Here is a 22,873-nt window from a genome sequence, read left to right on the forward strand (position 1 = left end):
ATCTGTGACATTATTCATTATTTCTACTTATTTAAAAAATATTGGAGGTATGGTATTATCTTACATGTTAAAATTTTACAAACAAAGAGTTCTTATGGGTTTTGAAAACTTTTATTAACTATTCAAACTAATAGTTTGCAAGAAAACTGGTGACATCAAGGAAAATGAAGTTATCAATCAAATTTCAACAAAACTTTGCCTAATTTATAAATCAAGTTTAAAAATGAGTTTCTTTTTTGGTTCCATATGAACTTGAAAGTAGTTTTTTCCAATTCTGTGAAGAAAGTCATGGTAGCTTGATGGGGATGGCATTGAATCTATAAATTACCTTGGGCAGTATGGCCATTTTCATGATATTGATTCTTCCAACCCATGAGCATGGAATGTTCTTCCATTTGTCGCCAAGTCAATCCTAAGCCAAAAGAACAAAGCTGGAGGCATCATGCTACCTGACTTCAAACTATACTACAAGGCTACTGTAATCAAAACAGCATGGTACTGGTACCAAAACAGAGACATAGATCAATGGAACAGAACAGAGCCCTCAGAAATAATGCCACATATCTACAACTATCTGATCTTTGACAAACCTGACAAAAACAAGAAATGGGGAAAGGATTACCTATTTAATAAATGGTGCTGGGAAAACTGGCTAGCCATATGTAGAAAGCTGAAACTGGATCCCTTCCCTACACCTTATACAAAAATTAATTCAAGATGGATTAAAGACTTACATGTTAGACCTAAAACCATAAAAACCCTAGAAGAAAGCCTAGGCAATACCATTCAGGACATAGGCATGGGCAAGGACTTCATGTCTAAAACACCAAAAGCAATGGCAACAAAAGCCAAAATTGACAAATGGGATCTCATTAAACTAAAGAGCTTCTGCACAGCAAAAGAAACTACCATCAGAGTGAACAGGCAACCTACAGAATGGGAGAAAATTTTTGCAACCTACTCATCTGACAAAGGGCTAATATCCAGAATCTACAATGAACTCAAACAAATTTACAAGAAAAAAACAAACAACCCCATCAAAAAGTGGGCGAAGGACATGAACAGACACTTCTCAAAAGAAGACATTTATGCAGCCAAAAGACACATGAAAAAATGCTCATCATCGCTGGCCATCAGAGAAATGCAAATCAAAACCACAATGAGATACCATCTCACACCAGTTAGAATGGCCGTCATTAAAAAGTCAGGAAACAACAGGTGCTGGAGAGGATGTGGAGAAATAGGAACACTTTTATACTGTTGGTGGGACTGTAAACTAGTTCAACCATTGTGGAAGTCAGTGTGGCGATTCCTCAGGGATCTAGAACTAGAAATACCATTTGACCCAGCCATCCCATTACTGGGTATATACCCAAAGGACTATAAATCATGCTGCTATAAAGACACATGCACACGTATGTTTGTTGCGGCACTATTCACAATAGCAAAGACTTGGAACCAACCCAAATGCCCAACAACAATAGACTGGATTAAGAAAATGTGGCACATATACACCATGGAATACTATGCAGCCATAAAAAATGATGAGTTCATGTCCTTTGTAGGGACATGGATGAAACTGGAAAACATCATTCTCAGTAAACCATTGCAAGGACAAAAAACCAAACACCGCATGTTCTCACTCATAGGTGGGAATTGAACAATGAGAACTCATGGACACAGGAAGGGGAACATCACACTCCGGGGACTGTTGTGGGTTGGGGGAGAGGGGAGGGACAGCATTAGAAGATATACCTGATGCTAAATGACGAGTTAATGGGTGCAGCAAACCAACACGGCACATGGATACATATGTAACAAAACTTCACATTGTGCACATGTACCCTAAAACCTAAAGTATAATAATAATAAAAAAAAATGAGTTTCTTTATCTAATGAACCCAGTCTCTGATGGCCTTCTACAATTTTAACTTGCATATCTTTATAAGATTTCTATCTCAAAATGCCTGATTATCTTATAAATGTACATAATAGCTTGTTTGTTTAAATAGGGATCATATAAGTTGGTCATTAGACCTAGCTAGTAGTGGTTGCATCATATTGGATTCAATTTTGTTTTTGGCAAGAATGCTTCATAGACAATGTTGTGTGCTTCAATTAGGAGTCATTTAATATTTAGTTCTTTATTTGTATTATGCTAACAACCATCAGGTAGACCCACTGGTTCATTATGGGCTGCAAAATAGTAATATTGTGATTTTATCATTCTGTAAAGATAAACATCTACATCAACTTTTTTTTTTTACCCTAAGGTACAGTTTGTCTAGGGCAAGAAGGATAAACACCTGATTCTTTCATTTGTTAGTTTTCAACATAATGATTTTGTTTCTTAGCATTATCCAAAGATGTCCAGTGTATTTAAAAAATAAATTGACCATACTTGTTCTTTTCAATAAATTCAAGCATACTTGCTTTGTTTTAATCCATTACGTCTTTTATTTTTTGTTGAGTGGGGGCCTCTTTAAGCTTATTTCAGAGTCTTTTCAACATGCCCCCTCTAGCCTTTGATAGCATCATGCTTTTTTGGTGACTTTTTTCCCCTTCAGATCTGAGTTCAGCCATTTCTCCAAAATGTCCTATTTCCTATTAGTGAGAAATAATAGAAATTTTAATCTGGATGTTAGAGGCATTTTTTGCTACGTGGTTGGTCATTGATCCCAGGTCTTTTCAGGAGAAACTGTAAAAAGGCCTGAATTTTTTAAGATGGTAACATGCATCTTGAATCCATACTGATGATACCAATTCAGAGTCAGGACTTGGTTTTTATTTAACCTAATTGATCTTCATCGGCAGCACCTTTTTTCCAGACGGAAACTTCTGGTCTCCAAAACATCAACATAATTTTTCATGTAATTTATCCTACAAAATACACATAGCAGTCTCTGGACGACAAAAACTTACATTACCAACAACAATATGACTGATTTTGTGAGTACATTTGGCAGATATTCCACCAAAGCATATTGTCAAATCACTGTGCTCTAAAATTAATTGAAATAGTTTCTTTTTTTTTTTGGTTGAGCCAGCAATGCAATGCACAGTTAACAAGTACAATTCATTTGCCATTCAATGTATGAGTTTTGTTTTTCAATAAAGTTTGCATTATAATTCTATAAAATAATCACATGGTTCCAAAATGAAATCAATAGAACAAGGTACATCCATGGAAGTCCTATATTCTGGTACTCTCTGTATCTGTTCCTGGGTTCATGCCATTCTCCTGCCTCAGCCTCCCAAGTAGCTGGGAGTACAGGCGCCTGCCACCATGCCTGGCTAATTTTTTTGTATTATTAGTAGAGACAGGGTTTCACTGTGTTAGCCAGGATGGTCTCGATCTCCTGACCTCATGATCCGCCCGCCTTGGCCTCCTGAAGTGTTGGCATTACAGGCGTGAGCCACTGCACCCGGCCTCTTATAGGAAACTTTTTTTTAAAAAAGTCTTTGTTTTGGTTTTGGTTCATCCAGACACTGTTTTATACAGAGTTTATCTCTACAGTGAGATAAACTTTGCCAAATGCACATTCTCATGCAACTCACATTCCTGTCAACATAGAGACCATTTATTTTATCCTAGAAGATTCTCCCAGACCCTTTCTCAGTCAATCCCACTCCCCAGAGAGAGTCACTGCTTTTATTTCTTGTGCCATAGTTTTGCCTTATCTAGAGGTTCCTATGAAGAAAATTCATACAGAATGTATTCACATGTGGCTGACTTCTTTCACTTAGAATAACATTTTTGAGGCCCTTTTATTTTAGTGCACTTATCAGTAGTTTAGACCTTTTTTGTGGCTGAGTAGTATTCCATTGTTTGGCAGTACTACATTTTAAAAAGTATATATATTCACCATTTGCTAGACACTTAGGTTGTTAACTATTTTACCTATTATATATAAAACACATATTTTTGTACAAGTTGTTTTTCTGTAAGTATGTTGTTCTTCCTTGTTTGTCCTAGGGTTGGTACATGTTTAACTTTAGGAGAATGTGCTAAGCAATTCACAAGATCTCCATTTGTTTCACAAACTCTACAGCTTTTGGTGTTGTTCATCTTTTAGTTTATCTTTTCCATGCAGTTGTAGTGGTATTTCATTGTGGTTTTAATTCCCATTACCTTGATGGCAATGCTATTGAGCACCTTTCCCTATGCTTTTTGGCTTTTTCTGTACCCTCCTTTGTGAATTGTCTAAATCTTTTATCTATTTTTCAAAAGGTGTTCGTTGTTGTTTTTAAATATTTTCATTTTAAGAGTTCTCTATTGGAAATACAAATCCTTTTTTCTAGTTTATTTTTGTGTGTGTATGTGTTTTTGCCGAGCAGAAGTTTTTAATTTTGATGAAGTCCAACTTATCAATTTTTTTCTGGTATGGGCTTTCTGAGTCTTTTAAATAGGTGTATCCTAAAGAGTTAAATTCAAAATTAACAAACCAACCAAGGTACATGTCTTTCTGTAAAGAGCATTAATAATTGTATAGAAAAATGTGTTTTTCAATGCATTCAGACATTTCAAAATGCCTTAAATGTTGTCATTTTACCTTTATCTGGTGCTTACAATGTCAATTTTACATATACCTTAAAATACACAATACATTAATAAAGGAGTATGTATATATGTAAATTTATGCATACATAAATATGTACCTGCATACATAAACAAACATATATATTGAGGTGCATTTTCAGCAGTGTTATTGATAAAGAACATGATAAAATTTTGGGACCACTGGACTGTCATCTCAAAGTAGAGACAGGTATATACAGGATATTACGGTCATCCAGAGGAAAGACATTAAGCCAAACATGGAATTTAGACAAAACTTTCTGAATAAGGTGACTGTCCATGTGAATCTTAAGAGGTTAGTAAGAATTATACAAGAGGCTGTAAGAGAAGGCATGTAAGAAAGATACAACAAGATGAACAAAAGCATAGATGTGTGAAATCTCATGGATTATGGGGGAAATTATATGTCACACTTATTAGAATTTTAAATCCAAGAAGAGATTAGATGGGTTGGTAGGGACCAGATCGTGGAGGGCCTTGTTTTGCCATGCTGAGAGAATGGATTTAATGCTCAAGGTGACAAGGAGCCACCCACTGAAATGATTTAAGGAGAGGAGTGCCATGTTCCAATTCTAAATGCTCACCTTTGTAGCAATGGGAAGATGAGGTTGAGAAGAAAAAGCTAGAGCCTCGAGAACAGTTAGCAGATATTGCAATTGTGTGGATAGCAGATTATGAGGACCTAGATAGGAAAGGAAGCCATGTGTTTGAGAATTGTTCAAGGGGTAAAATCAGGAGGACCTGGTGATTTACTGTGAAGGTGGATCAGGAGGTAGAGAAAGGAGAAGGGTACCTAACTCCCAGGTTCTGATTTGGGTAGCTGAATATGATGGTGATACCACTAATCAATATCAAGGGAAATACAAGATGAGAAGCTGTGCTGGCAGGGTTGCTGTTTCCAAGCTTTACTCTGCCTGTGCATCCATACAGGCTTCTCCACATTGATAGCTACCAGCTCCTGTCACTGTAAAATAAACTCCCTAGGAAAGCATTTCTAACTGTGTTATATTTGGAACCTAAAGTTCCCTTATACTATATTATCTCTCCAAGTCTGTCTAAATGATATACCAAACACATATGGAAGTTCAAAATGGGGTGTAAAAATGACAAGCCTGTGTTTGAATAAAATTTATTCAACCATTTATTCAAGAAATATGTATTGACCAACCACTTCATGTCAGGAAGTGCCCCAGGTACAGGGGATACAGTGGTAAACAAACCCAACCTGGCCCCTGCCTTCAGGTTTCTTGTTTCCAGAAGGGTGCACAGAGTATGATGTTGGGGATAGTACAAGGAATAGTGAGGACATAGAGAAGGAAGATCTATTTCCCTCAAAAGTCAGGAAAACCTTTCAGGAGAAGAATAAGGAATAAGCGGGTATATGGAGGGAGTACTGCAGGTAGTACTGCTTGTAATATCACATGATAATATAAATATCATATACACATACATAATACACAAGGCATAGGGACAAGAAAGAATCAAATCAACAGGATGAAATGAAAGTTCAACAGCACTGGAATACAGAGTGCAAGGGAGAGAGGGAATGATGAGATTCAACAAATATTTCTTTTGCTGTACAATGTTCGACAAGGTTGGGTTTTACACTAAATTTAAAGAATATGAAAATGAGTTAAAAAAGTTCCTGCTCTCAGAAGCTCATGGTCTACTGAGAAAGAAAGACCGTCACAAACGATAAACAAATCCTGTACTGGGTTTTCCAATAAGAATTTTAAAGTATCATGGACTCAAGGGCATCCCGTCAAGGTTACTAGGAACCAGAGAAAGTATAACAGAAGAAGGGATGTTTCAGTAAAGTCTTAAATGATTTTATAAAGACTCCCAACAGCCTTGGACACAGGATATAAAATGGAAGGCATTCCAGACAGTGGGACCCAAATGCGCAAGTATACAGGACTTGGGTTGGAGGGAAGACATTTATGTTTGAGGATCATATATAGAGCAGTTGTTGCTGAAATACATTTCTGGCCTAGCTCTCAGCTCTCCAGCATCCCAGAGCCATCCTTGTAATGGACACACTCCTACAGGCAAAGATAGAAACAGAGCACCATTTGAGGTCACTTCAAATGGTGAAAGATGTAAGGTAAAAGTACGGCCTTGCAGAACTTCCCAAAATTATAAAATACAGTTATTTTATGTTATATCTAATAAAGGCTTATGTAGTAAAAAATTATCATCATTTTTCTCAATTTCTGTTATATAGTGTTATATGAAATTTCTTTCCATCTTTAGTGAATATTCAGTACAGAAAGATTATAGACTGATGTTCATATTTAATAACATTTACATGCAAAATTAATATAAGAAAGGTGTTTTAATTTGTTTTTCAAGACTTGCTAAAGGAAAGTATATGTTTTAGGAAGTGAACCAGAAGTTTCTGCACAGAAAGAAGAAAGGGGTGAGGGGATTATAATCCAACATGAATTGATATTATATATTAAGTTGATAAGAATATTTTAAAACTATTCTTGTAAAGCTATTCCTCTGGAAGACTGAACAGCTTTATTAAGGCTAGCTTGGAATGCTAGAAAACATAAAATATTAAAAGCATCAAAGAATCCCTACAGCCTGGTTATAGATTATAAGAATTTTACATGACTTCAGAGTAAAGCACACTGGATCAGGGATCACGAGACCAAAGTTTATTCACTGTGTGGTCATTGATAAGGGCCTTAATGGACTGCATCTGGATTGCTTCATTGGTAAAACGGAAGTGCTAATACCTTCTTTTAGGGTTATTTAGAACCTACGTGAACTACAGTTGACCCTTGAACAATGCAGGGACAATGACCCCTTGTGTGGCAAAAATCCACATAGAACTTTGACTCCCCTAAAAGCTAATTACTAATAGCCTACTGACCAGAAGCCTTATAGATAACACAGTAAATTAACACATGTTCTGTGTGCTATATGTATAATATACTCTATTTTTACAGCAAAGAAAGCTAGAGAAAAGAAAATGTTATTAAGAAAGTCATAAGAAAGATAAATATATTTACTATTCATTATGCGGAAGCGGATGATCATGAAGGGCTTTTTCTTTGTTGTCTTTATGTTACATAGGCTGAGGAGTAGGACAAGGAGGAGAAGGGTTTGGTCATATTTAAAGGGCCCACTCATATGATCAGGTAAAACCCATTCAGATCACCTGCCCTGAGAGTAGCCAGATGCTGAGTATGACCCCCACGTGACATCCAGCAGACAATGGGACATCAGTTCTACAACCCCAATAACAACTCTGCCAACAATAAACTTGGAAGAGGACCCTGAGCTCCGGATGAGAACGCAGCTGCTCACCATGATTTTTGCCTCATAATACACTAAGCAGAAAGCTCAGTGCAACAGTGCAAAAGGATTACGGCAGTTTGAAATGAATATTTTGATAAAATGTTTCCTGGAACAAATAAAGTTATGTTGGAAAGCAATAAAACACCTTAAAGTATTTTAAGCCAAATAAATATTTTCTACTGAAATAGTAATGCTGAAAATCATCATGAGTTTGCACTTTTGACAGCATGGAAGTCTGGTACAGGACTAAGTATATCGTGGGTCTGTATAATCAGGAAGGAATGAGGTTGGAGCAATAGAAAAATTGCAGGGAAATTAGCATGGGGCGGTGGAAAGCATGCCAAAAATGGCAGAGTAAGGAAATGTGTGGAAGTAGGCCACTAGCTTGGATCTGGCACAATGCAACTACTACATATGGGGTGCATTTACATTGAGGGGCACTCTAAAAATTTTGATGACTCCCTTAATACTTAAATATTTCAAGTTTACGGTTGTGGAAGCATCCTCCCATGAGAAAGGGAAGTATGATTGCCTGCTCTCATTTATATCGCTCCAGGTACCCACTTGGAGAATTCCCCAGTCTCATGGCCATCCTCACAATTACCTCACTGATTCTTGATGTAATCTACTTACCCAATTCCTATGGCTCCATTCCTCTTTGGATTTCCTCTTGTGTATCTAACCATAGTCTTACACTTTAATCCTGCTTGAGTTCAGACTCATATATCCAACTACCAAACTTGAATCACTACTTCTAAAACTCAACATGTAAAACCTAGCTCATTAGCTACTCCCCAGAACCTGTGTTTCCTATTTAGGTGATTTAGACTGCCCCCTATTTAATTAACCAAGACAAAATCTGGAATGATTTTGATTTCCCCCCACCTCCCATTCAATTATTAAGTTCCTTAGATTATTTTTCCTTAATATCGTGCAAAATCTAAGCTTAGGAACATGACTTAAAGTCCTTCGTTATGTGGCCCCAGCTCCAGCCTATTCTCCTAGTGCTCTTCCCTCAAATAAACATTACAGTCCATTTATACTGAAAAACATGGAGTTCCCCACAACTCCATGCTTTCTGACACCTGTATGCCTCTGCAGTTCCTCTTCTCAGCCTCCACCTCCTGGGCTCCAGCGACCCTTCCCCCTCAGACTCCGAAGCAGCTAGGACTATAGGTGCACACCACCATGCCAGGCTAATTTTTGTATTTTTTGTAGAGATGGGGTTTCACCATGTTACCCAGGCTGGTCTCAAACTCCTGGACTCAAGAGACCCAACAGCCTTAGCTTCCCAAAGTGCCATAGACGCCATCTTCTATGAAAACTTGTGCAAATTGAGGGAGACCTACATGTTCCTTTTAATTTTAAAAACATCTCTATATAAAACTTGCTATTGCATGGAAGTTCTCATCTTTTACACACTTGTTATTTACAACTATATACAACATAAAATTCAGCAGATTTAATCACTACTATCTCAGTGTTCTTGTAGATTTAACATAGAATAATTTATTAACATAAACACTTTTGTACTGCTTATTTCTTCTTGTGTGTTTTTCTGACTCATTGTGAATGTCCATATGCCTTAATTATCTCTGTATCTTTAAGTACCTTCCTAATGCTTTACCTAGATGCTAGTAGCTGTTCCATATGTCTGTTAAATATAATGCACATTCTGCCATTAAACCTGTACAATTATTTCCCAAGGATAGGGCTTATGTAAGTATAATCCAGCATTTCAGTATGAATATTATGATAGTTTGTGCCTTTCTCCTAATGGAAATATTTAAGTTAATTTAGAGCCTTAATGATGTTCTCACTCTAACCTTTCACACCATTGTTTGATGTTTACTCATTGTATTAAAGTCCGCACAATTGAATATTACCTGCTTATAATATTTGCTTTTAAATTCATTTTTAACTTACAAAATTTAAAATTTAGTTAATGTAAGAGAAACTCAGGTAAGGGAATCGCAGTAATTCTGCGGCACAACTGCGTGATAGTGGTACCCTCCCAGCTTTCACCTTCATAACCAGCACATGGACTCCCAGGGGGCCAAGATAGAGTGCATGGATGGGCAGGAGGCAGACTGCTTTCACGAGGAGATGGAATAGGAGCTTATTTGTAAAAGATACCAGGACGCAACCTCTTCTTCACCAAAACAAAATAAGATAAAATATCCTTTTGAGACTGTCCTGTGTTAAAAGGGAGTTATTAAATTTTAACCGTGATCTATCATTTACTCTTCATTGCAGCTGACTCTATTAATTTGCTTTCTTGAAAGAATACAGGCGATATAATGACTTCTTTAAGTTTTTCTTTAAGTTTTTCCCAGGAATCCCTTAATTATGTTCACTGTCTTAACTTCAATGATGGTATGTGGTAAGTAATTAATAAAATGATTAGAGAAATACACGGGGAAATACTAGAAAAAGACTTTAGTCGAATCTTAAATCATAAGCTGCCCAAATTTGTGTGTGTGTGTGTGTGTGCGTGTGTGTGTGTGTGTGTGTCTGTGTGTGTGTATGTGTGTGTGTGTGGTGGGTTTTATTTTTGGTTTTTGTTTTTGTTTTTTTGAGATAGAGTCTCACCCTGTCACCTGGTTGGAGTGCAATGGCCTGAGCTTGGCTCAGCTGGTGGACTAGGCTTTGCTGCACGTGGTCTCTAATCCTCCATTAGGCTATGCTGGACTTTTTTTCATGCCAAAGGTAGAATGTTTCTGACCAGACTCAGAACTGGCACATAGTCATCACTTCTGTTGTGTTCTATTGGCTGCAGAAGGTCAGAGTTAGCCATTCAGGGAGTAAGGAAACAGTTTATCTCTTTATGGAACAAGCTGCAAAGTCGCATTGCAAAAGGTATGAATACAGAAAGGGGAAGAATAGGCATCATTTTTACAAGTAGTCGACCATGGGGTTTCTTTGTTTTGATTGGAATACTGAGTAGGTGGAATGAAGCTGTCTGGCAATGCAGGCTGAGATTAACCTGACCTGTTTATTTTAAGTTCAGGGAGTAGTGAGGAAACATTGAAGTGTTCTGAGCAGGGAAAAACCATGTTCAGAAGTCTGGCTTTAGAAGGAATAAGCTTTTATGGTTAAGAGGTGAATAACAGCATAGAGAGGCAGGATGAAAGAGTGTCTTTTCCAATCATCTAGGTGGAAATTAAGGAAGGTTTGAATCAATGTAATGGCAATAGGAGCAGAATCAAGGCCAAAGGTAAGAAATTTCTTGCAAGGACTGATAAGACTGCCGATGGCATGTCAGGTGAGTGAGACAAGTAGCATCTTCTTTATGCTCCTTCCTTTCCCCCCTGTATACCAAGCTCAAATTTTTAACACACATCCTCTTATTCTACATTCAGAGTTCCCAGAATACATTGTCCATTGCCACATGACAATATGGCATGTAATAATTGGCAGGACATGACAATCATATTGTAGGGACATGGGACTGAGACCCACTGCTTTGATCTACCATTCTAATGCGGCTAAGCTTTCTTATTTCATCCCAGACTGAAAGTTTTTCTAAGATTGAGGCTTTAGTTCATTTGGTAGGTTTTTGTCAATGATTCTATATCTTCATAAATCTCTGATTTAAATTTGGCAAAATACGTATTAAAAATAAAATGAAGTTGCACAAATATTACTTTCAATTTTATTTAAATCAAATAATGTTGTGTTGATATGAAGAACTTTGCATAGAAACCACATGAATTTTAAAGACAAAATTCAAATACCTAATTATCCTATTCCGAAATAATTAAATGAAAAGAATACACATGTTAAATTGCCATAAACATGTAGGTATTACATAATACACATAACAGAGTCATAAAACATTTTATACTGATTTATTATAAATAATTGGAAACAATATTTCATTTTTCAAACCCAGACAACAAAACAGTAAATAGCATGCTTTCTTTTTTTATTATTTTATTTTGTTTTTGTAATATGAGTTTGGAAATAGTATTCTTTATCCAAAAACTGGTTTAAAAAAGTGTCTGTAGGAACACAAAATGACAAAATACTCATTTTTTTTCCCTTAAATGAAAACAGTCGAGAAGTTTTTAGAGGGAGAGGCTTCCCTGCTATGAAGAAGCCACCAAGAATAGAAAAACGGTATAATACCTGCAAATATCACTTGTATGGCAAAAAGGGGTAGAATACAGACACATAAATATAAAAAAGACTCGATGGTAAACTTTAAAAAGTATTTTTCTTAACAATGTGAATAGCTTTATTTTCTCAAATGGAGGAAACCATTAAGGCACAGTGGATCAAGTCACCAAGTTTGAAACTGGTATTGCTACCTTGCCAACAACTTTCTCTTTTATAAGAGAGGAGACCCAGTAGCTTTATTTCAATTTTCTCATCCCATAGTGACTCATGTTTTAATAAAAACTGTCTACTGTTATAACCTTGGACACTTACAGGCAGAGAAGACTTCTTGATAAAATACTGTGGTAACTTCAAGCACCCGAAAAATTCACTTAAAATACATTATCCCATAGGAATATTTCCATTAAGTTATTTATGGCAACTAGCAGTCAGAATTTCTCTTAGTCAGGTGACTATGATTAATTTTCTTTTTATATATATTTCCCTAACATATAATAGTTTTGCCAATTTTTCTCCCCTGATAATAATTTTTAAAAATTAAAAATTGCCTAAGCGAATGGACTGAAGGAGAAATATATGAAGAGTGATGTATTTCATTAAGGGATATAGTAGATTTCTTTGAGCATTTGTGTTTATTTGCATCAATTAAGGACAATGTTGCATATTCCAGATTAATTAGCTATTAGGTTTTTTGCAGATATAAACATGCTATGTACAACGATATTTATAATTATTTTATTTTTCATAGACTTCAAAGTGTTTCCTTTATAGACACTGGAACAGTGTGAATCTGGTAAGCATGTTTCAGTTAATTAGCAAAATTTAAATTAGCAAGACATAACAGGGTGAGTATCGAAGTTCTAAAAACCTTTTTAAAATAATGAAGTTACATGTATGTATACACATGCAAGCAGATACTGTAAAATGAACTGCTCCAGAGTACTTGGTTTTTCTTCAACTTAATATACTCCAAAATATTGCTTTCCTGTATAATATCAAAGGAAATATTAAATGCATGTATATTATTTTAAGAACTTGATGATATATTTTACATTCTTTTAACTTTACTCAGGCTATAAATATATTTATATATCATTCAATCAGTTTTTAGAGTAAATGAAAACCATAGTATGGGGGTGGTAAGTTTTCACCACATACATCCCTACTTGATTATGTCCTTTTTTTTTTTCTGAAAACTGTATCAAAAATCGGAGTAATGGAGTTTGTTTCTGCCACACAGTTATTGTCCATGTACTACAGTTCATTATGGCTTACAAAAATGGAATTTTCATTTGAAGATGGGTAAGCAGAAATCAACTAGTAAGTATGATACTGGAATTAGGCTTCTGAAATCCATTAACATTTAACCAACTCAGAGGACAATGCTGTTCTAAATTTTTATCAAAATTGTGCAACAGTATAATTTGTTAGTAGGTTTGCATAGATATAACACTTTTTCACTGGTATAATACATCTTTTCCAAAGGATTATGGCAGGCTCGTTTCTATTCTTCATGTATATTCTCTTTTTCACTCTTTTTTTCTGTTTTACATGAAATTAGCCATATTTATCATCTGGCTACCATAGTTCCAAAATAAGGTCCAGTAGTAGTTTGAAGCACAGCAAGCTGAGCAGTTTCTTCCCTTTCTAAAGCCCGACAGTCAGTGGAGTTTTCTACAGTCGAGCCGCATGAGCACTGTCGCCCCAAGTAGAGACTCTTGTGAACTCAAAAGGCTCCAGATTCACGGTCAAGAACCTTGGTGACTTCACATAACTACCATTTATTGCTGGAAGGGTGACAATATTGTTTGCTTCTGAAGTTTTCAAGCAGTTTCTCACCTGGCAGCTTCTCCAGATTTATTTGTTGCTTTTATAATTGCTTCTGACATTGCGCTTTCAAAAATCTAAAGGTCGAATCATCATAGTTGTGGAACGTAAGGAGTAACTGGGCCCTTTGAAGTAGTGCCACTTTATCCCATTCAGTTTTCCATGGTTTTGTCCCGCAGTATAGAACATTCCATTTAGATTGGAGGGGCCACAAGCATCAAACCACCAGCCTGAAAAAATAGTTCATCATAGAAGAGAGAAGGAGAGGCAACAATTATAAGTAAATGGAATATTTGGAAATTAATGGCATTAAGTGATGGGAAACTTGCTTGTTCTTGTTATGCTTATTTGCAATTACGAGGCATCAGTAAATATATTCCCAGTAGTGAAACTGTTTTAAATGACTTCTGATTTAAGATTTGTATGACCCATCAGAGACAGCAATGCTCTCATGGAAAGCAGCTTTCAGTGTGACTCCACTGGAATTCACTTCTTCTTGTAATGATGGGAAGCCTTTGGGCTTCAAGATACAATCTACATAAGAGATGGATTTACATGTAAGACAAGTGCAATAAGGAAAATGCATATACCCATAAGAGGCATTCCATCTTAAGACTGTTCCTGGGAGTAGAACAATTAATTATTAGTGAAGAAATTCAGAAACTTAGACAATCAACTGAGATCTAAATAGAAAGATATTCTCCATCTACTGCATATATTTGTCAATAATTGGCCCTAAGCTGCTTCTAAAATTAATTGGATACTGTGCAATGACTATGATGCTCAAAAGGACTTTGAATTAATGTACCCTCTCTGTAGTTTATAACAATAGAAAAAGTGTTCAGCAATAGTAGCCATTCAGTTCCTGTACAGCCATATTTTGTCTATGGTTATTTAAGTGCTTTCCAAACTTAGTAAAAAGAAAAACAACTTGATGAGTAACATGGAAATTCTATGCTTGTATAGCTCTCTATAAGGATAACTGGATAACTCAGTTTTATTTTTTAAATAAATTAAGTTCTTAGATTTTTAGATAAAGCATAGTGTTTCTTCCTGTCTGCTGAAGTAACACTACTGAATCTTTAGGGAGAGATTTATGCCAGAGACATTCTGGCATGTTTTTTATTTGGATACAGTTGACCTCTCTTTGATTACAGATTTATACCTAAGGGACTAATAGCTAAAGAAAGAGAAAGCTGTACAGCTGATGTTTAACTGTAACATGAGCACCATCTTGCAGAAACTTTAGTAAAAGTTAAATGGAGAAAAGCTAGTTCTCATTTTTCAACTTTAGAAGATGAGTACAGCTGGCTTGTGTTTATAAAGTCACACTAGAGGCGTAACAAGCTGCATTAATCACCAGTTCATACTGGGGAACCACAAGGTATGTCTTGATGAATTTGGAAAGACACTATATTCCATGCAGTTTTATCAACTGTATGCAAACAACATAAATGTTAATGTAGTCAAAACATGAGGGACAAAAAGGTTCTTGTTTGGAAAAGAAGGAGGAACTGCAAGTAAAATCCTACCTTTGTTTTTCTTAAGATTAATTCTTCTAATTTCTGATCAGTACAGCTGGTAAAAATATGCTGTTTATATTATAAAAAGCATTCTAATATTAGTGAATTTATTTGCCCAAAAGACTCTTTCTAAAGGACTAAAATGAAACTCTTAAGATGAAATTCAACTTGATTGCTTCTGTGTTTTAACTTTTCTCCTCCTTTTCTGTGACCTTCTTGAAGCACTTTTCCATTGCATTAATGAACATTTCATAGTCTTTCAAATATGCACCATGGTCTCTCAAGCAAACACACTTACCCTATTGTTGAGACTGACTAGGATTCATAGAATACTCTTCCAAGTTGCATTAGGGTAAAATGTGTGTTTTTGTTTATTTGGTTTATAGAAAGTCACAGGAGTCCCAGAGGAGGGCGGAAAGACAGACGTCTGTTGCAACAACAGCCTGGCAATAAAGAGCACAGGCTAAAGGATACGCTCATTGGGAAACTTTGGGAAAACTTAGGAAAGAGACAAGAAACAGTAAGAGCCTGTGAGAGAGTCAGGTAAATTGATCTTGTGTATCTTTTTGAATGAATAAAGTGGGGTAATGTTTGCAATGAGTAGAATGGCATTTTGGAGACACTGAAGGAAGGCCAGTATGGCTGGGTCACAATCAATGAGGGGGATAGTCGCCTGAAGCTGAGAGGGTCTGAAGCAAATCACCCAGTGTTTTGTTCATCATCCTAAAACCAATGGAAAGCCATGGTTTGTATATTGGCCCATCTCCTGTACTTAGTAGGACACCTAACTAACAAAGTTTGCTTCCCAAATGACTGGCGGGTCACTGCAGGCTTGTTAACTGATTGACTCTCTGATTGGTTCTCCTTGTGAAGTCTTTGTTGTCTGAAGTTGTTTAGCTTACTAAAATGCTATATATGATAGATACCCCAATATGTAACACCCGTCCCTATTGTATTCATTTTTTTCTTTATGTATCCATTCAATATATAATTATTGTGAAACGTTGTTACACAATACTTAAGACAGACATAGTCCTTGCCTTCATGAAACTCACTTCTAATGGGAGAAACAGATGACTGTATGTAAGCAGGCACATAAAATAACTATTAGGTTGGTGCAAAAGTAATTGCAGTTTTTGCCATGACTGTTATTGGCAAAAAACACAATTACTTTTGCACCAACCTAATATAAATTACGACTTAAAATATCATGAAAAAAATAAGTAGGAGCTCTGAAGGAGAATAACTTGACTTTTCACATTCGTGAAAGAAGCTGATATTTATCGAGACCTGAAGGAGGAGAGAGGCAGCCCCAAGAAGATGGGAAAAGACCCTGCTAAGCAGAGTACAGCACCTGCAAAGGCGATGAGGAAGCAAGCAAGCTTGGGATGTGTAGGGACATTAGTGCAGCTGGTTCACAGTGAACAAGAAATGACTTGCAGGAAATGAAGGTGGAGGAATAGGCAGTCCTGGTGAGAAGTTCAATGTTTATGGAGCAATTTGTAGTTTAGCCAGCCTGCTTGTCCATGATCAGGCAAACAAGTAAAACATTCTCTACAGATGGGAACCACAATCAAACCAGAAGAACCAGATCTGCTAGGCTAAATGTTTAATCAAACATGGTTTAGAGCCTTCATTCTCTATGATCTTCCAAAGCCATCCTGAGCATATGTGACAGCATAAAAAAAAAGGAGAAAATTGAGTCTAGAATCAATTCTGCAGATATTAACCGATGGATAGGGATAGGGGACAGAAATTTTTGGAAACAAAATTTCTGACTTTAAAGCATGCACAGTTTTGTGTAGGAGACAAACAAAATGCTACACATTGAGATGATAGCCATTAAACTAAGAGAAGAAGAAAATCTTATGGAAATACAGAGGCAGTAGGTGCTAACTGTCTGAGGGACCACAAAGCTCACTCATTCAACAGCTGCCCTGGGTCCTGAAGGATGGGTATGAGTTCACTGGACAGAAAGAGCTTCTATATAGTCTGTACTCTGGAAGAGCAGGAGAGAGTGTCTGCCAGCAGGTTGGCTTGGCTGGAGTGCCAGTGGGTTAAAGGGTTGGAGAATACAGGGCTAAAAAATAAACAGGAGGGAAAACATAAAGATTTTCATTACACCTTTAGACATTTTCTTTTGGGCAATGGGAAGCGTGGAGAGCGCCGGGGCAGAAGTTAGAAGACCCAGACTTTTCATGCTTACTTCATCAATTAATAACCAAGAGATCCTACACAATAGTACCAATAGTATTTGATATTTATTGAATTGTTCATATGAAGGTATTTATATGCATTTTCTCATTTTATCCCCCAAACAGCCTTACGTGATGTGGCAAGTACCATAATAAAGATACTAATGCTCACAGAGTTTAAGGAACTGTTTAAGGTCACATTCATGATACATAGATTCTAAGAGCTAGACAACCGTTTTCACAGCACAGTTATAAGGATCAAATAAGATAATGCACTGTTATAGCCTGTAAAAAAAAAAAAAAAAAAAAAAAAAAATCCTACTTAAGTGCCAGCTGTAAGTTATCTAGAAAATGGGGCAGAAGGTTTAGGGCAAAAAAAAAAAAAAAAAAAAGAGACAAGACTTTGTGGAGCATCATAATAATTTAATAAAGACAAGGTCATCAGTGCCAACATATTTTCTTATTTGCTTAGTGGGGTTTATTAGAGAAGTATAAAAATAATTAGACCAAATAAGTACAATTGTACAATGTTCATGTTATAAAAACTTGGCATTTAAGTTCCTAATTTTTTTAAATGTTTCATTTTGATTTCATGACAAATCAAGGAGTTTGAAATGTTCAATTAACTCTTTATCTTAAGACTAGTGGGCCATGAATTCTGTGATCTGTCTCAGAGCAACTGATAATAAAGATGATGAATTAAGATGGAAGAAAATGAAATAAAAGAGCAATTATTTCTCATGACAATTTCCGTTTTATTATAAAACATCTTAACTTCAAGGTAGCAGAAGTAATAATTTCTGTGTAGGCAAGGATTCTCTGTTTTCTTTTATATATACATTAAAACAAACAAAATAATTTTTTCATATCAAATATTTCGAATAGTTTGTCCACTTTCTACCTTTATTTTTAAAAATTAAGCATGGCCAAGTCTTTTAAACAAAAATCCTGAAAATATGTGGTTTAAAGCATCAACGCAGGCAAAAGTATAGCAGACTCCTCATTACTCATATGCATTCCTTGTATTTATAGGTGATCATAGATACTCAGTACATATGGTAAATCTGTATGGGATGAAGTTGTTCTATGAATATACAGAAGAGTATGCCTGAGTTTACAGTTCCTCTCTGATAAGATTCTGAATAGCTGAATTATATATTCTGTGCAATCCTGGGAAAATACTAACTTTGTATTTCGTTTATGCTTGGGAATAACAAATAAGAAATATCCTAGAGCAATTCATCTAGGAAAGGCACTTCAAGGCTAAAAGAACTCAATGATGCAAGCAAAGGATCAAAAAAAATGTTACCCTCTGCTATTGGGACAACTGATAAAATGTTTCAAATGTTTTGTTTTGTTTTGTTCTGTTCTGTTTTGTTTTTTTCTTTTGGGATGGAGTCTCACTCTATTGCCCAGGCTGGAGTGCAGTGGCACAATCTTGGCTCACCGCAACCTCCGCCTCTCGGGTTCAAGCGATTCTCCTGCCTCAGCCTCCTGAGTAGCTAGGACTACAGGCATCCGCTACCACGCCTGGCTAATTTTTGTATTTTTTTTTTTTTTTTTTTTTTTTTTAGTAGAGGTGGGGTTTTGCCATGTTGGCCAGGCAGGTCTCGAACTCCTGACCTCAGGTGATCCAATCACCTTGGCCTCCCAAAGTGCTGGGATTACAGGCATGAGCCACTGCATTCAGCCTCAAATGTCTTAAGGTTGGCAACTGCTGAGATGTACTTTCGAAGCATTTTTCTTCATAACCTGTAACCATATATATATTTTAATAAGAAATCTGAGATTCATGTTTCCAATTCATTTACACTTAACTCATTAAAATTTAGTTTTGTAATAACTATCCCAGGCCTTTTAAAATCATTTGTGTCTTTTATCTTTGAAGCAGAAAATTCACATTTTATCGCTAATAAATGAAACTTTGCCCAGAAAATAGGAATTTGATTCTCAACTTTGTACTCAGGAAGTTCAACTTTATTTGAACATCAGGAAACCTAACTCTTAAATTCTTCTGATTCTAAACAAAACGTCTCTCAACACTTCTTTTCTGTGGTAAAATGTACAGCAAAATGAAAAGGTATATCTGTTTTTGTAGATTTCTTTTGTTCGTTTTCAATGCATGCATTCTAATCAGCAGTATGCAAAACAGCTTGCACAGAAATTAAGATTTTCATCTTTCATCACTAACTAAGAATGAGTTTAAACTAAATTGATTGGTGCCATCAATGGGATCATAATGGAAAAAATCTCTTGGTGAGTTTATGTGGACAAAGTTGGCCCTACCCAAAGCAAGCCTCAAGAAGCAGCTGCATGGGTCTTGCATGCAGGAGGCAAAGAACCTTGCTAGAAGTTTGCATTCCTTCTGTCATATTTTACTATATCCCCTTCAGGCCAAGGACTTGTTTTTTTTTGGTTGGTTGGTTGGTTGTTTTTGACCGTCCCTTCCTCCCTCCCTCCCTCCCTCCCTCTCTCTCTCTCTTTCTTTCTCTCTGTTTTCTTTCTTTCTTCCTTCCTTCTTTCTCTTTCTTTCTTTCTTTCTTTCTTTCTTTCTTTCTTTCTTTCTTCTTTCTTTCTTCTTTCCTTTCCTTCCTTCCTTCTTTCTTTCTTTCTTTCTTTCTTTCTTTCTTTCTTTCTTTCTTTCTTTCTTTTCCTTTCTCTTCTTTTTGTTCTAAAGATGAAAAGTTGTTTATCCTGGCTAGGAATATCAAATTCACTTAAAACTTCCAGGTATTCTTTTACTGCCTCTCTTCTCCGTCATACTTCATTTTGCTTTTAACCATGTTTAAATGAGGAAATGCTTGCAAAAAGATGCTGCAAACAGTACAATAGAGCTCTGTCATTCGCTTTGAATGTCATTCCTTTTTATTGGAGGCAGTAGAAAGAGTAGATAGAACAAAGGCCTCTGGAGGTTGAGTACCTGCATTTAAATTCTACTTCTGACAAAATTCTGTGACCTATGGCAAATTATCTAACTTTTCTGTATCTCAATTCTTGCCAAAAGTATTATTGTGGTCTGTATTTCCAAGAGTTTTTGGAAGCTTCATATATGTTATTAAATATAAATCATTTAGGATAATATAAACGTATCCATTAGAAAGAGCTCAATAAGTTTTTAAATATTATTACTGAGTACAATACAAAATTAATTGGTTATTTCTCATCCACTGTCAATTATTAAGCATTGGTTGTAGTCTTGCACGAGAGGACTATCGGTTCTGATTCACCTTTTTCCAAACTTATAAAAGACATTTTCTGATACTCTTTGCTCTTTTTCTAATAAATGAAACTTTGCCCCAGAAAATAGGAATATAATCTTAAACTTTGCATTTTAGGAAGCTCAAATTTATTTGACAGTCAGGAACCTAACACTCAAATTTTTATAATTCTGCAGTTTAGTCTTTTGGGGTTTGGTTATTCTTAAGTTAGTTTCAGTCTTTGATAGTCACCTCTTTGTTCCATGTTGGTGCATACAAATACATGTATGTATTATGCATTTTAAATATAAGTTCATGCAAGAATCACGTTTATACTAACATTCATTTACTTTATGTCTTTTCCCCAGAATAATTTGTAATTTTGCAATGTCCTTTCAGAGTCTCTGCTAACATATTTACTCATTAAACCAATATTTATTGAACATATACTATCTGCCACACACTATGGCAGCCACTGGGGATATAGTAGTGGACAGCACAAAGTCCCTGCATTCACAGAACTTACATTTGTGTAGAATAGGCTTACGTTTCATGTACTAAATACAGAAATTGGGTTGAAATAAAAGTAGTGCAATGTAGATTTCTATAGTCAATCTTACATTAGTCATATGGATCTTCTTTTCTCTCAATATTTTTACCTTGAAACATAGAGAATTTTAGTTATCTGATCATGCTTAGCAGATCTTTCTTGGGTTCCCAAAAATGCTAAGACAATTATATTTTCCCAAAGATCTTGTCACTTCAAGGTCATACACCAGTTGACAAAACTGCTAGCTTCTATCATTTTCTTTGTCTTCTTTAAGATTATATAGTAGGCAAAGTGAGCATTTGTCAACTCTCTGCTGTTAGCATCTGGACAGTTCTAGATGTACTAAGAAATTTATGTGTATGGCTTTATCCCCTCTTTAAGGAGTGAACTGAAAAATACACTTCGTTAGCTTTAGAAAGTCTTGTCTATCAGTTGACATGGTTTGTGCATTGGGAAAAGAAATGAGAGTTTCTACTTCAATAGATTCTTTCTACAGAAAGTTAGGTCACATTTTTACATAGCCTTTATATTATGTACTAAATATGGAAATTATACTGAAACTAAAGCAAGGAATGTAAAATGATAACATATTTGTTTTTGTTGTTGGCAACCTTTAATCATTACAGTTTATGAAAGATTTTTAGAAAAATTATTTAATTATAATATTAATAATTTTATTTAACTGTAGCTTAAGCAAACTTTCAGAAATGCAGACTTCGAAAACTCCTAATTTAGTATCAAAGATTTTTTTTTAGCTGAAGGTAAGTTTGTTTTGAATGTGACAATCTAGTAACAAAAATTTGTCACTGTCTTAATTTTGGAATCAGAATTTTTCACATATTTATCTCCATAAACAATAAATTTATACAAAAAGTACACATTGAATGAGATTATATTTTCATTTTCTTAATGTTAAATAGTAGATAAAATTATTTCTTTTAAATTTTTAATGAAACTTATGCTCTAGCCTGTCTTGCTCATTTGTTTAATAGTAATTAACCCCCTTAAATTGACAGAAGAAAGCTAAGAAATAAGGAAGTTAGGAAACAAAGAACAAAGCTCAAGTCCTACCTTGGGTCTAGCTGAAATACCTTCTGCTTTCAATTAAGCCTATTTCCTGCCATTCAGTCTTCTACTGATAAGGGTAATGATACCAGATTCTCCAGCTAGAATTCCTCTATGTACTTGAAGAAAACTAGGATAGTTGGTGGGCAATAAATCTTATTTTACTCTTAACCCCTTTTAGAAGAAACAAGGAAAAATATATAAAGAAACAAGATAAAACAAAGCTTTAATTGATGATGACAAAGAGCTATGAGTCACTAGCTCCAAAGAGTATGAAGTCTCACTGCTTCAGAGAGGCTATTTTAAATAGGCAACAGGCTCAAATACTGAGTTTAAAAAGAAAAAAAGGAAAGGAAAAATCATTAGATGAGGAAAATGGCTCTAAGGGAAATTTTGACAGAGAATAAGTAGTAGTGGTGGGGAGTAGCTAAGTAGGACCTAAGTTCCAGGCAATACTCCAGTTACCTGGACTGTCAATGACATTCATCCTTATGTTCTCCAGTTCT

The 22,873-nt window shown here is 35.6% G+C and overlaps 1 protein-coding gene and 1 pseudogene across 2 annotated transcripts in view; both read right to left on the bottom strand.

Moving 5' to 3' along the window:
* LOC100599750 overlaps positions 1 to 13,899 on the bottom strand; it is a 70,308-nt pseudogene extending 56,409 nt beyond the window's left edge.
* Positions 11,521 to 22,873, bottom strand: part of ANGPT1 (angiopoietin 1) — a 251,738-nt gene continuing 240,385 nt past the window's right edge. Inside the window, exon 9 of one of the 2 annotated variants that reach the window (XM_003256101.2) lies at positions 11,521 to 14,067. In XM_003256101.2, coding sequence (XP_003256149.1) covers positions 13,907 to 14,067 — 161 coding nt within the window. In that variant the 3' untranslated portion in view covers positions 11,521 to 13,906. The remainder of the gene's footprint in view (positions 14,068 to 22,873) is intronic. The other variant, XM_012506677.2, reaches the window with a different exon arrangement.

Source organism: Nomascus leucogenys, chromosome 16, assembly GCF_006542625.1.
Source record: "Nomascus leucogenys isolate Asia chromosome 16, Asia_NLE_v1, whole genome shotgun sequence".
NCBI lineage: Eukaryota > Metazoa > Chordata > Mammalia > Primates > Hylobatidae > Nomascus > Nomascus leucogenys.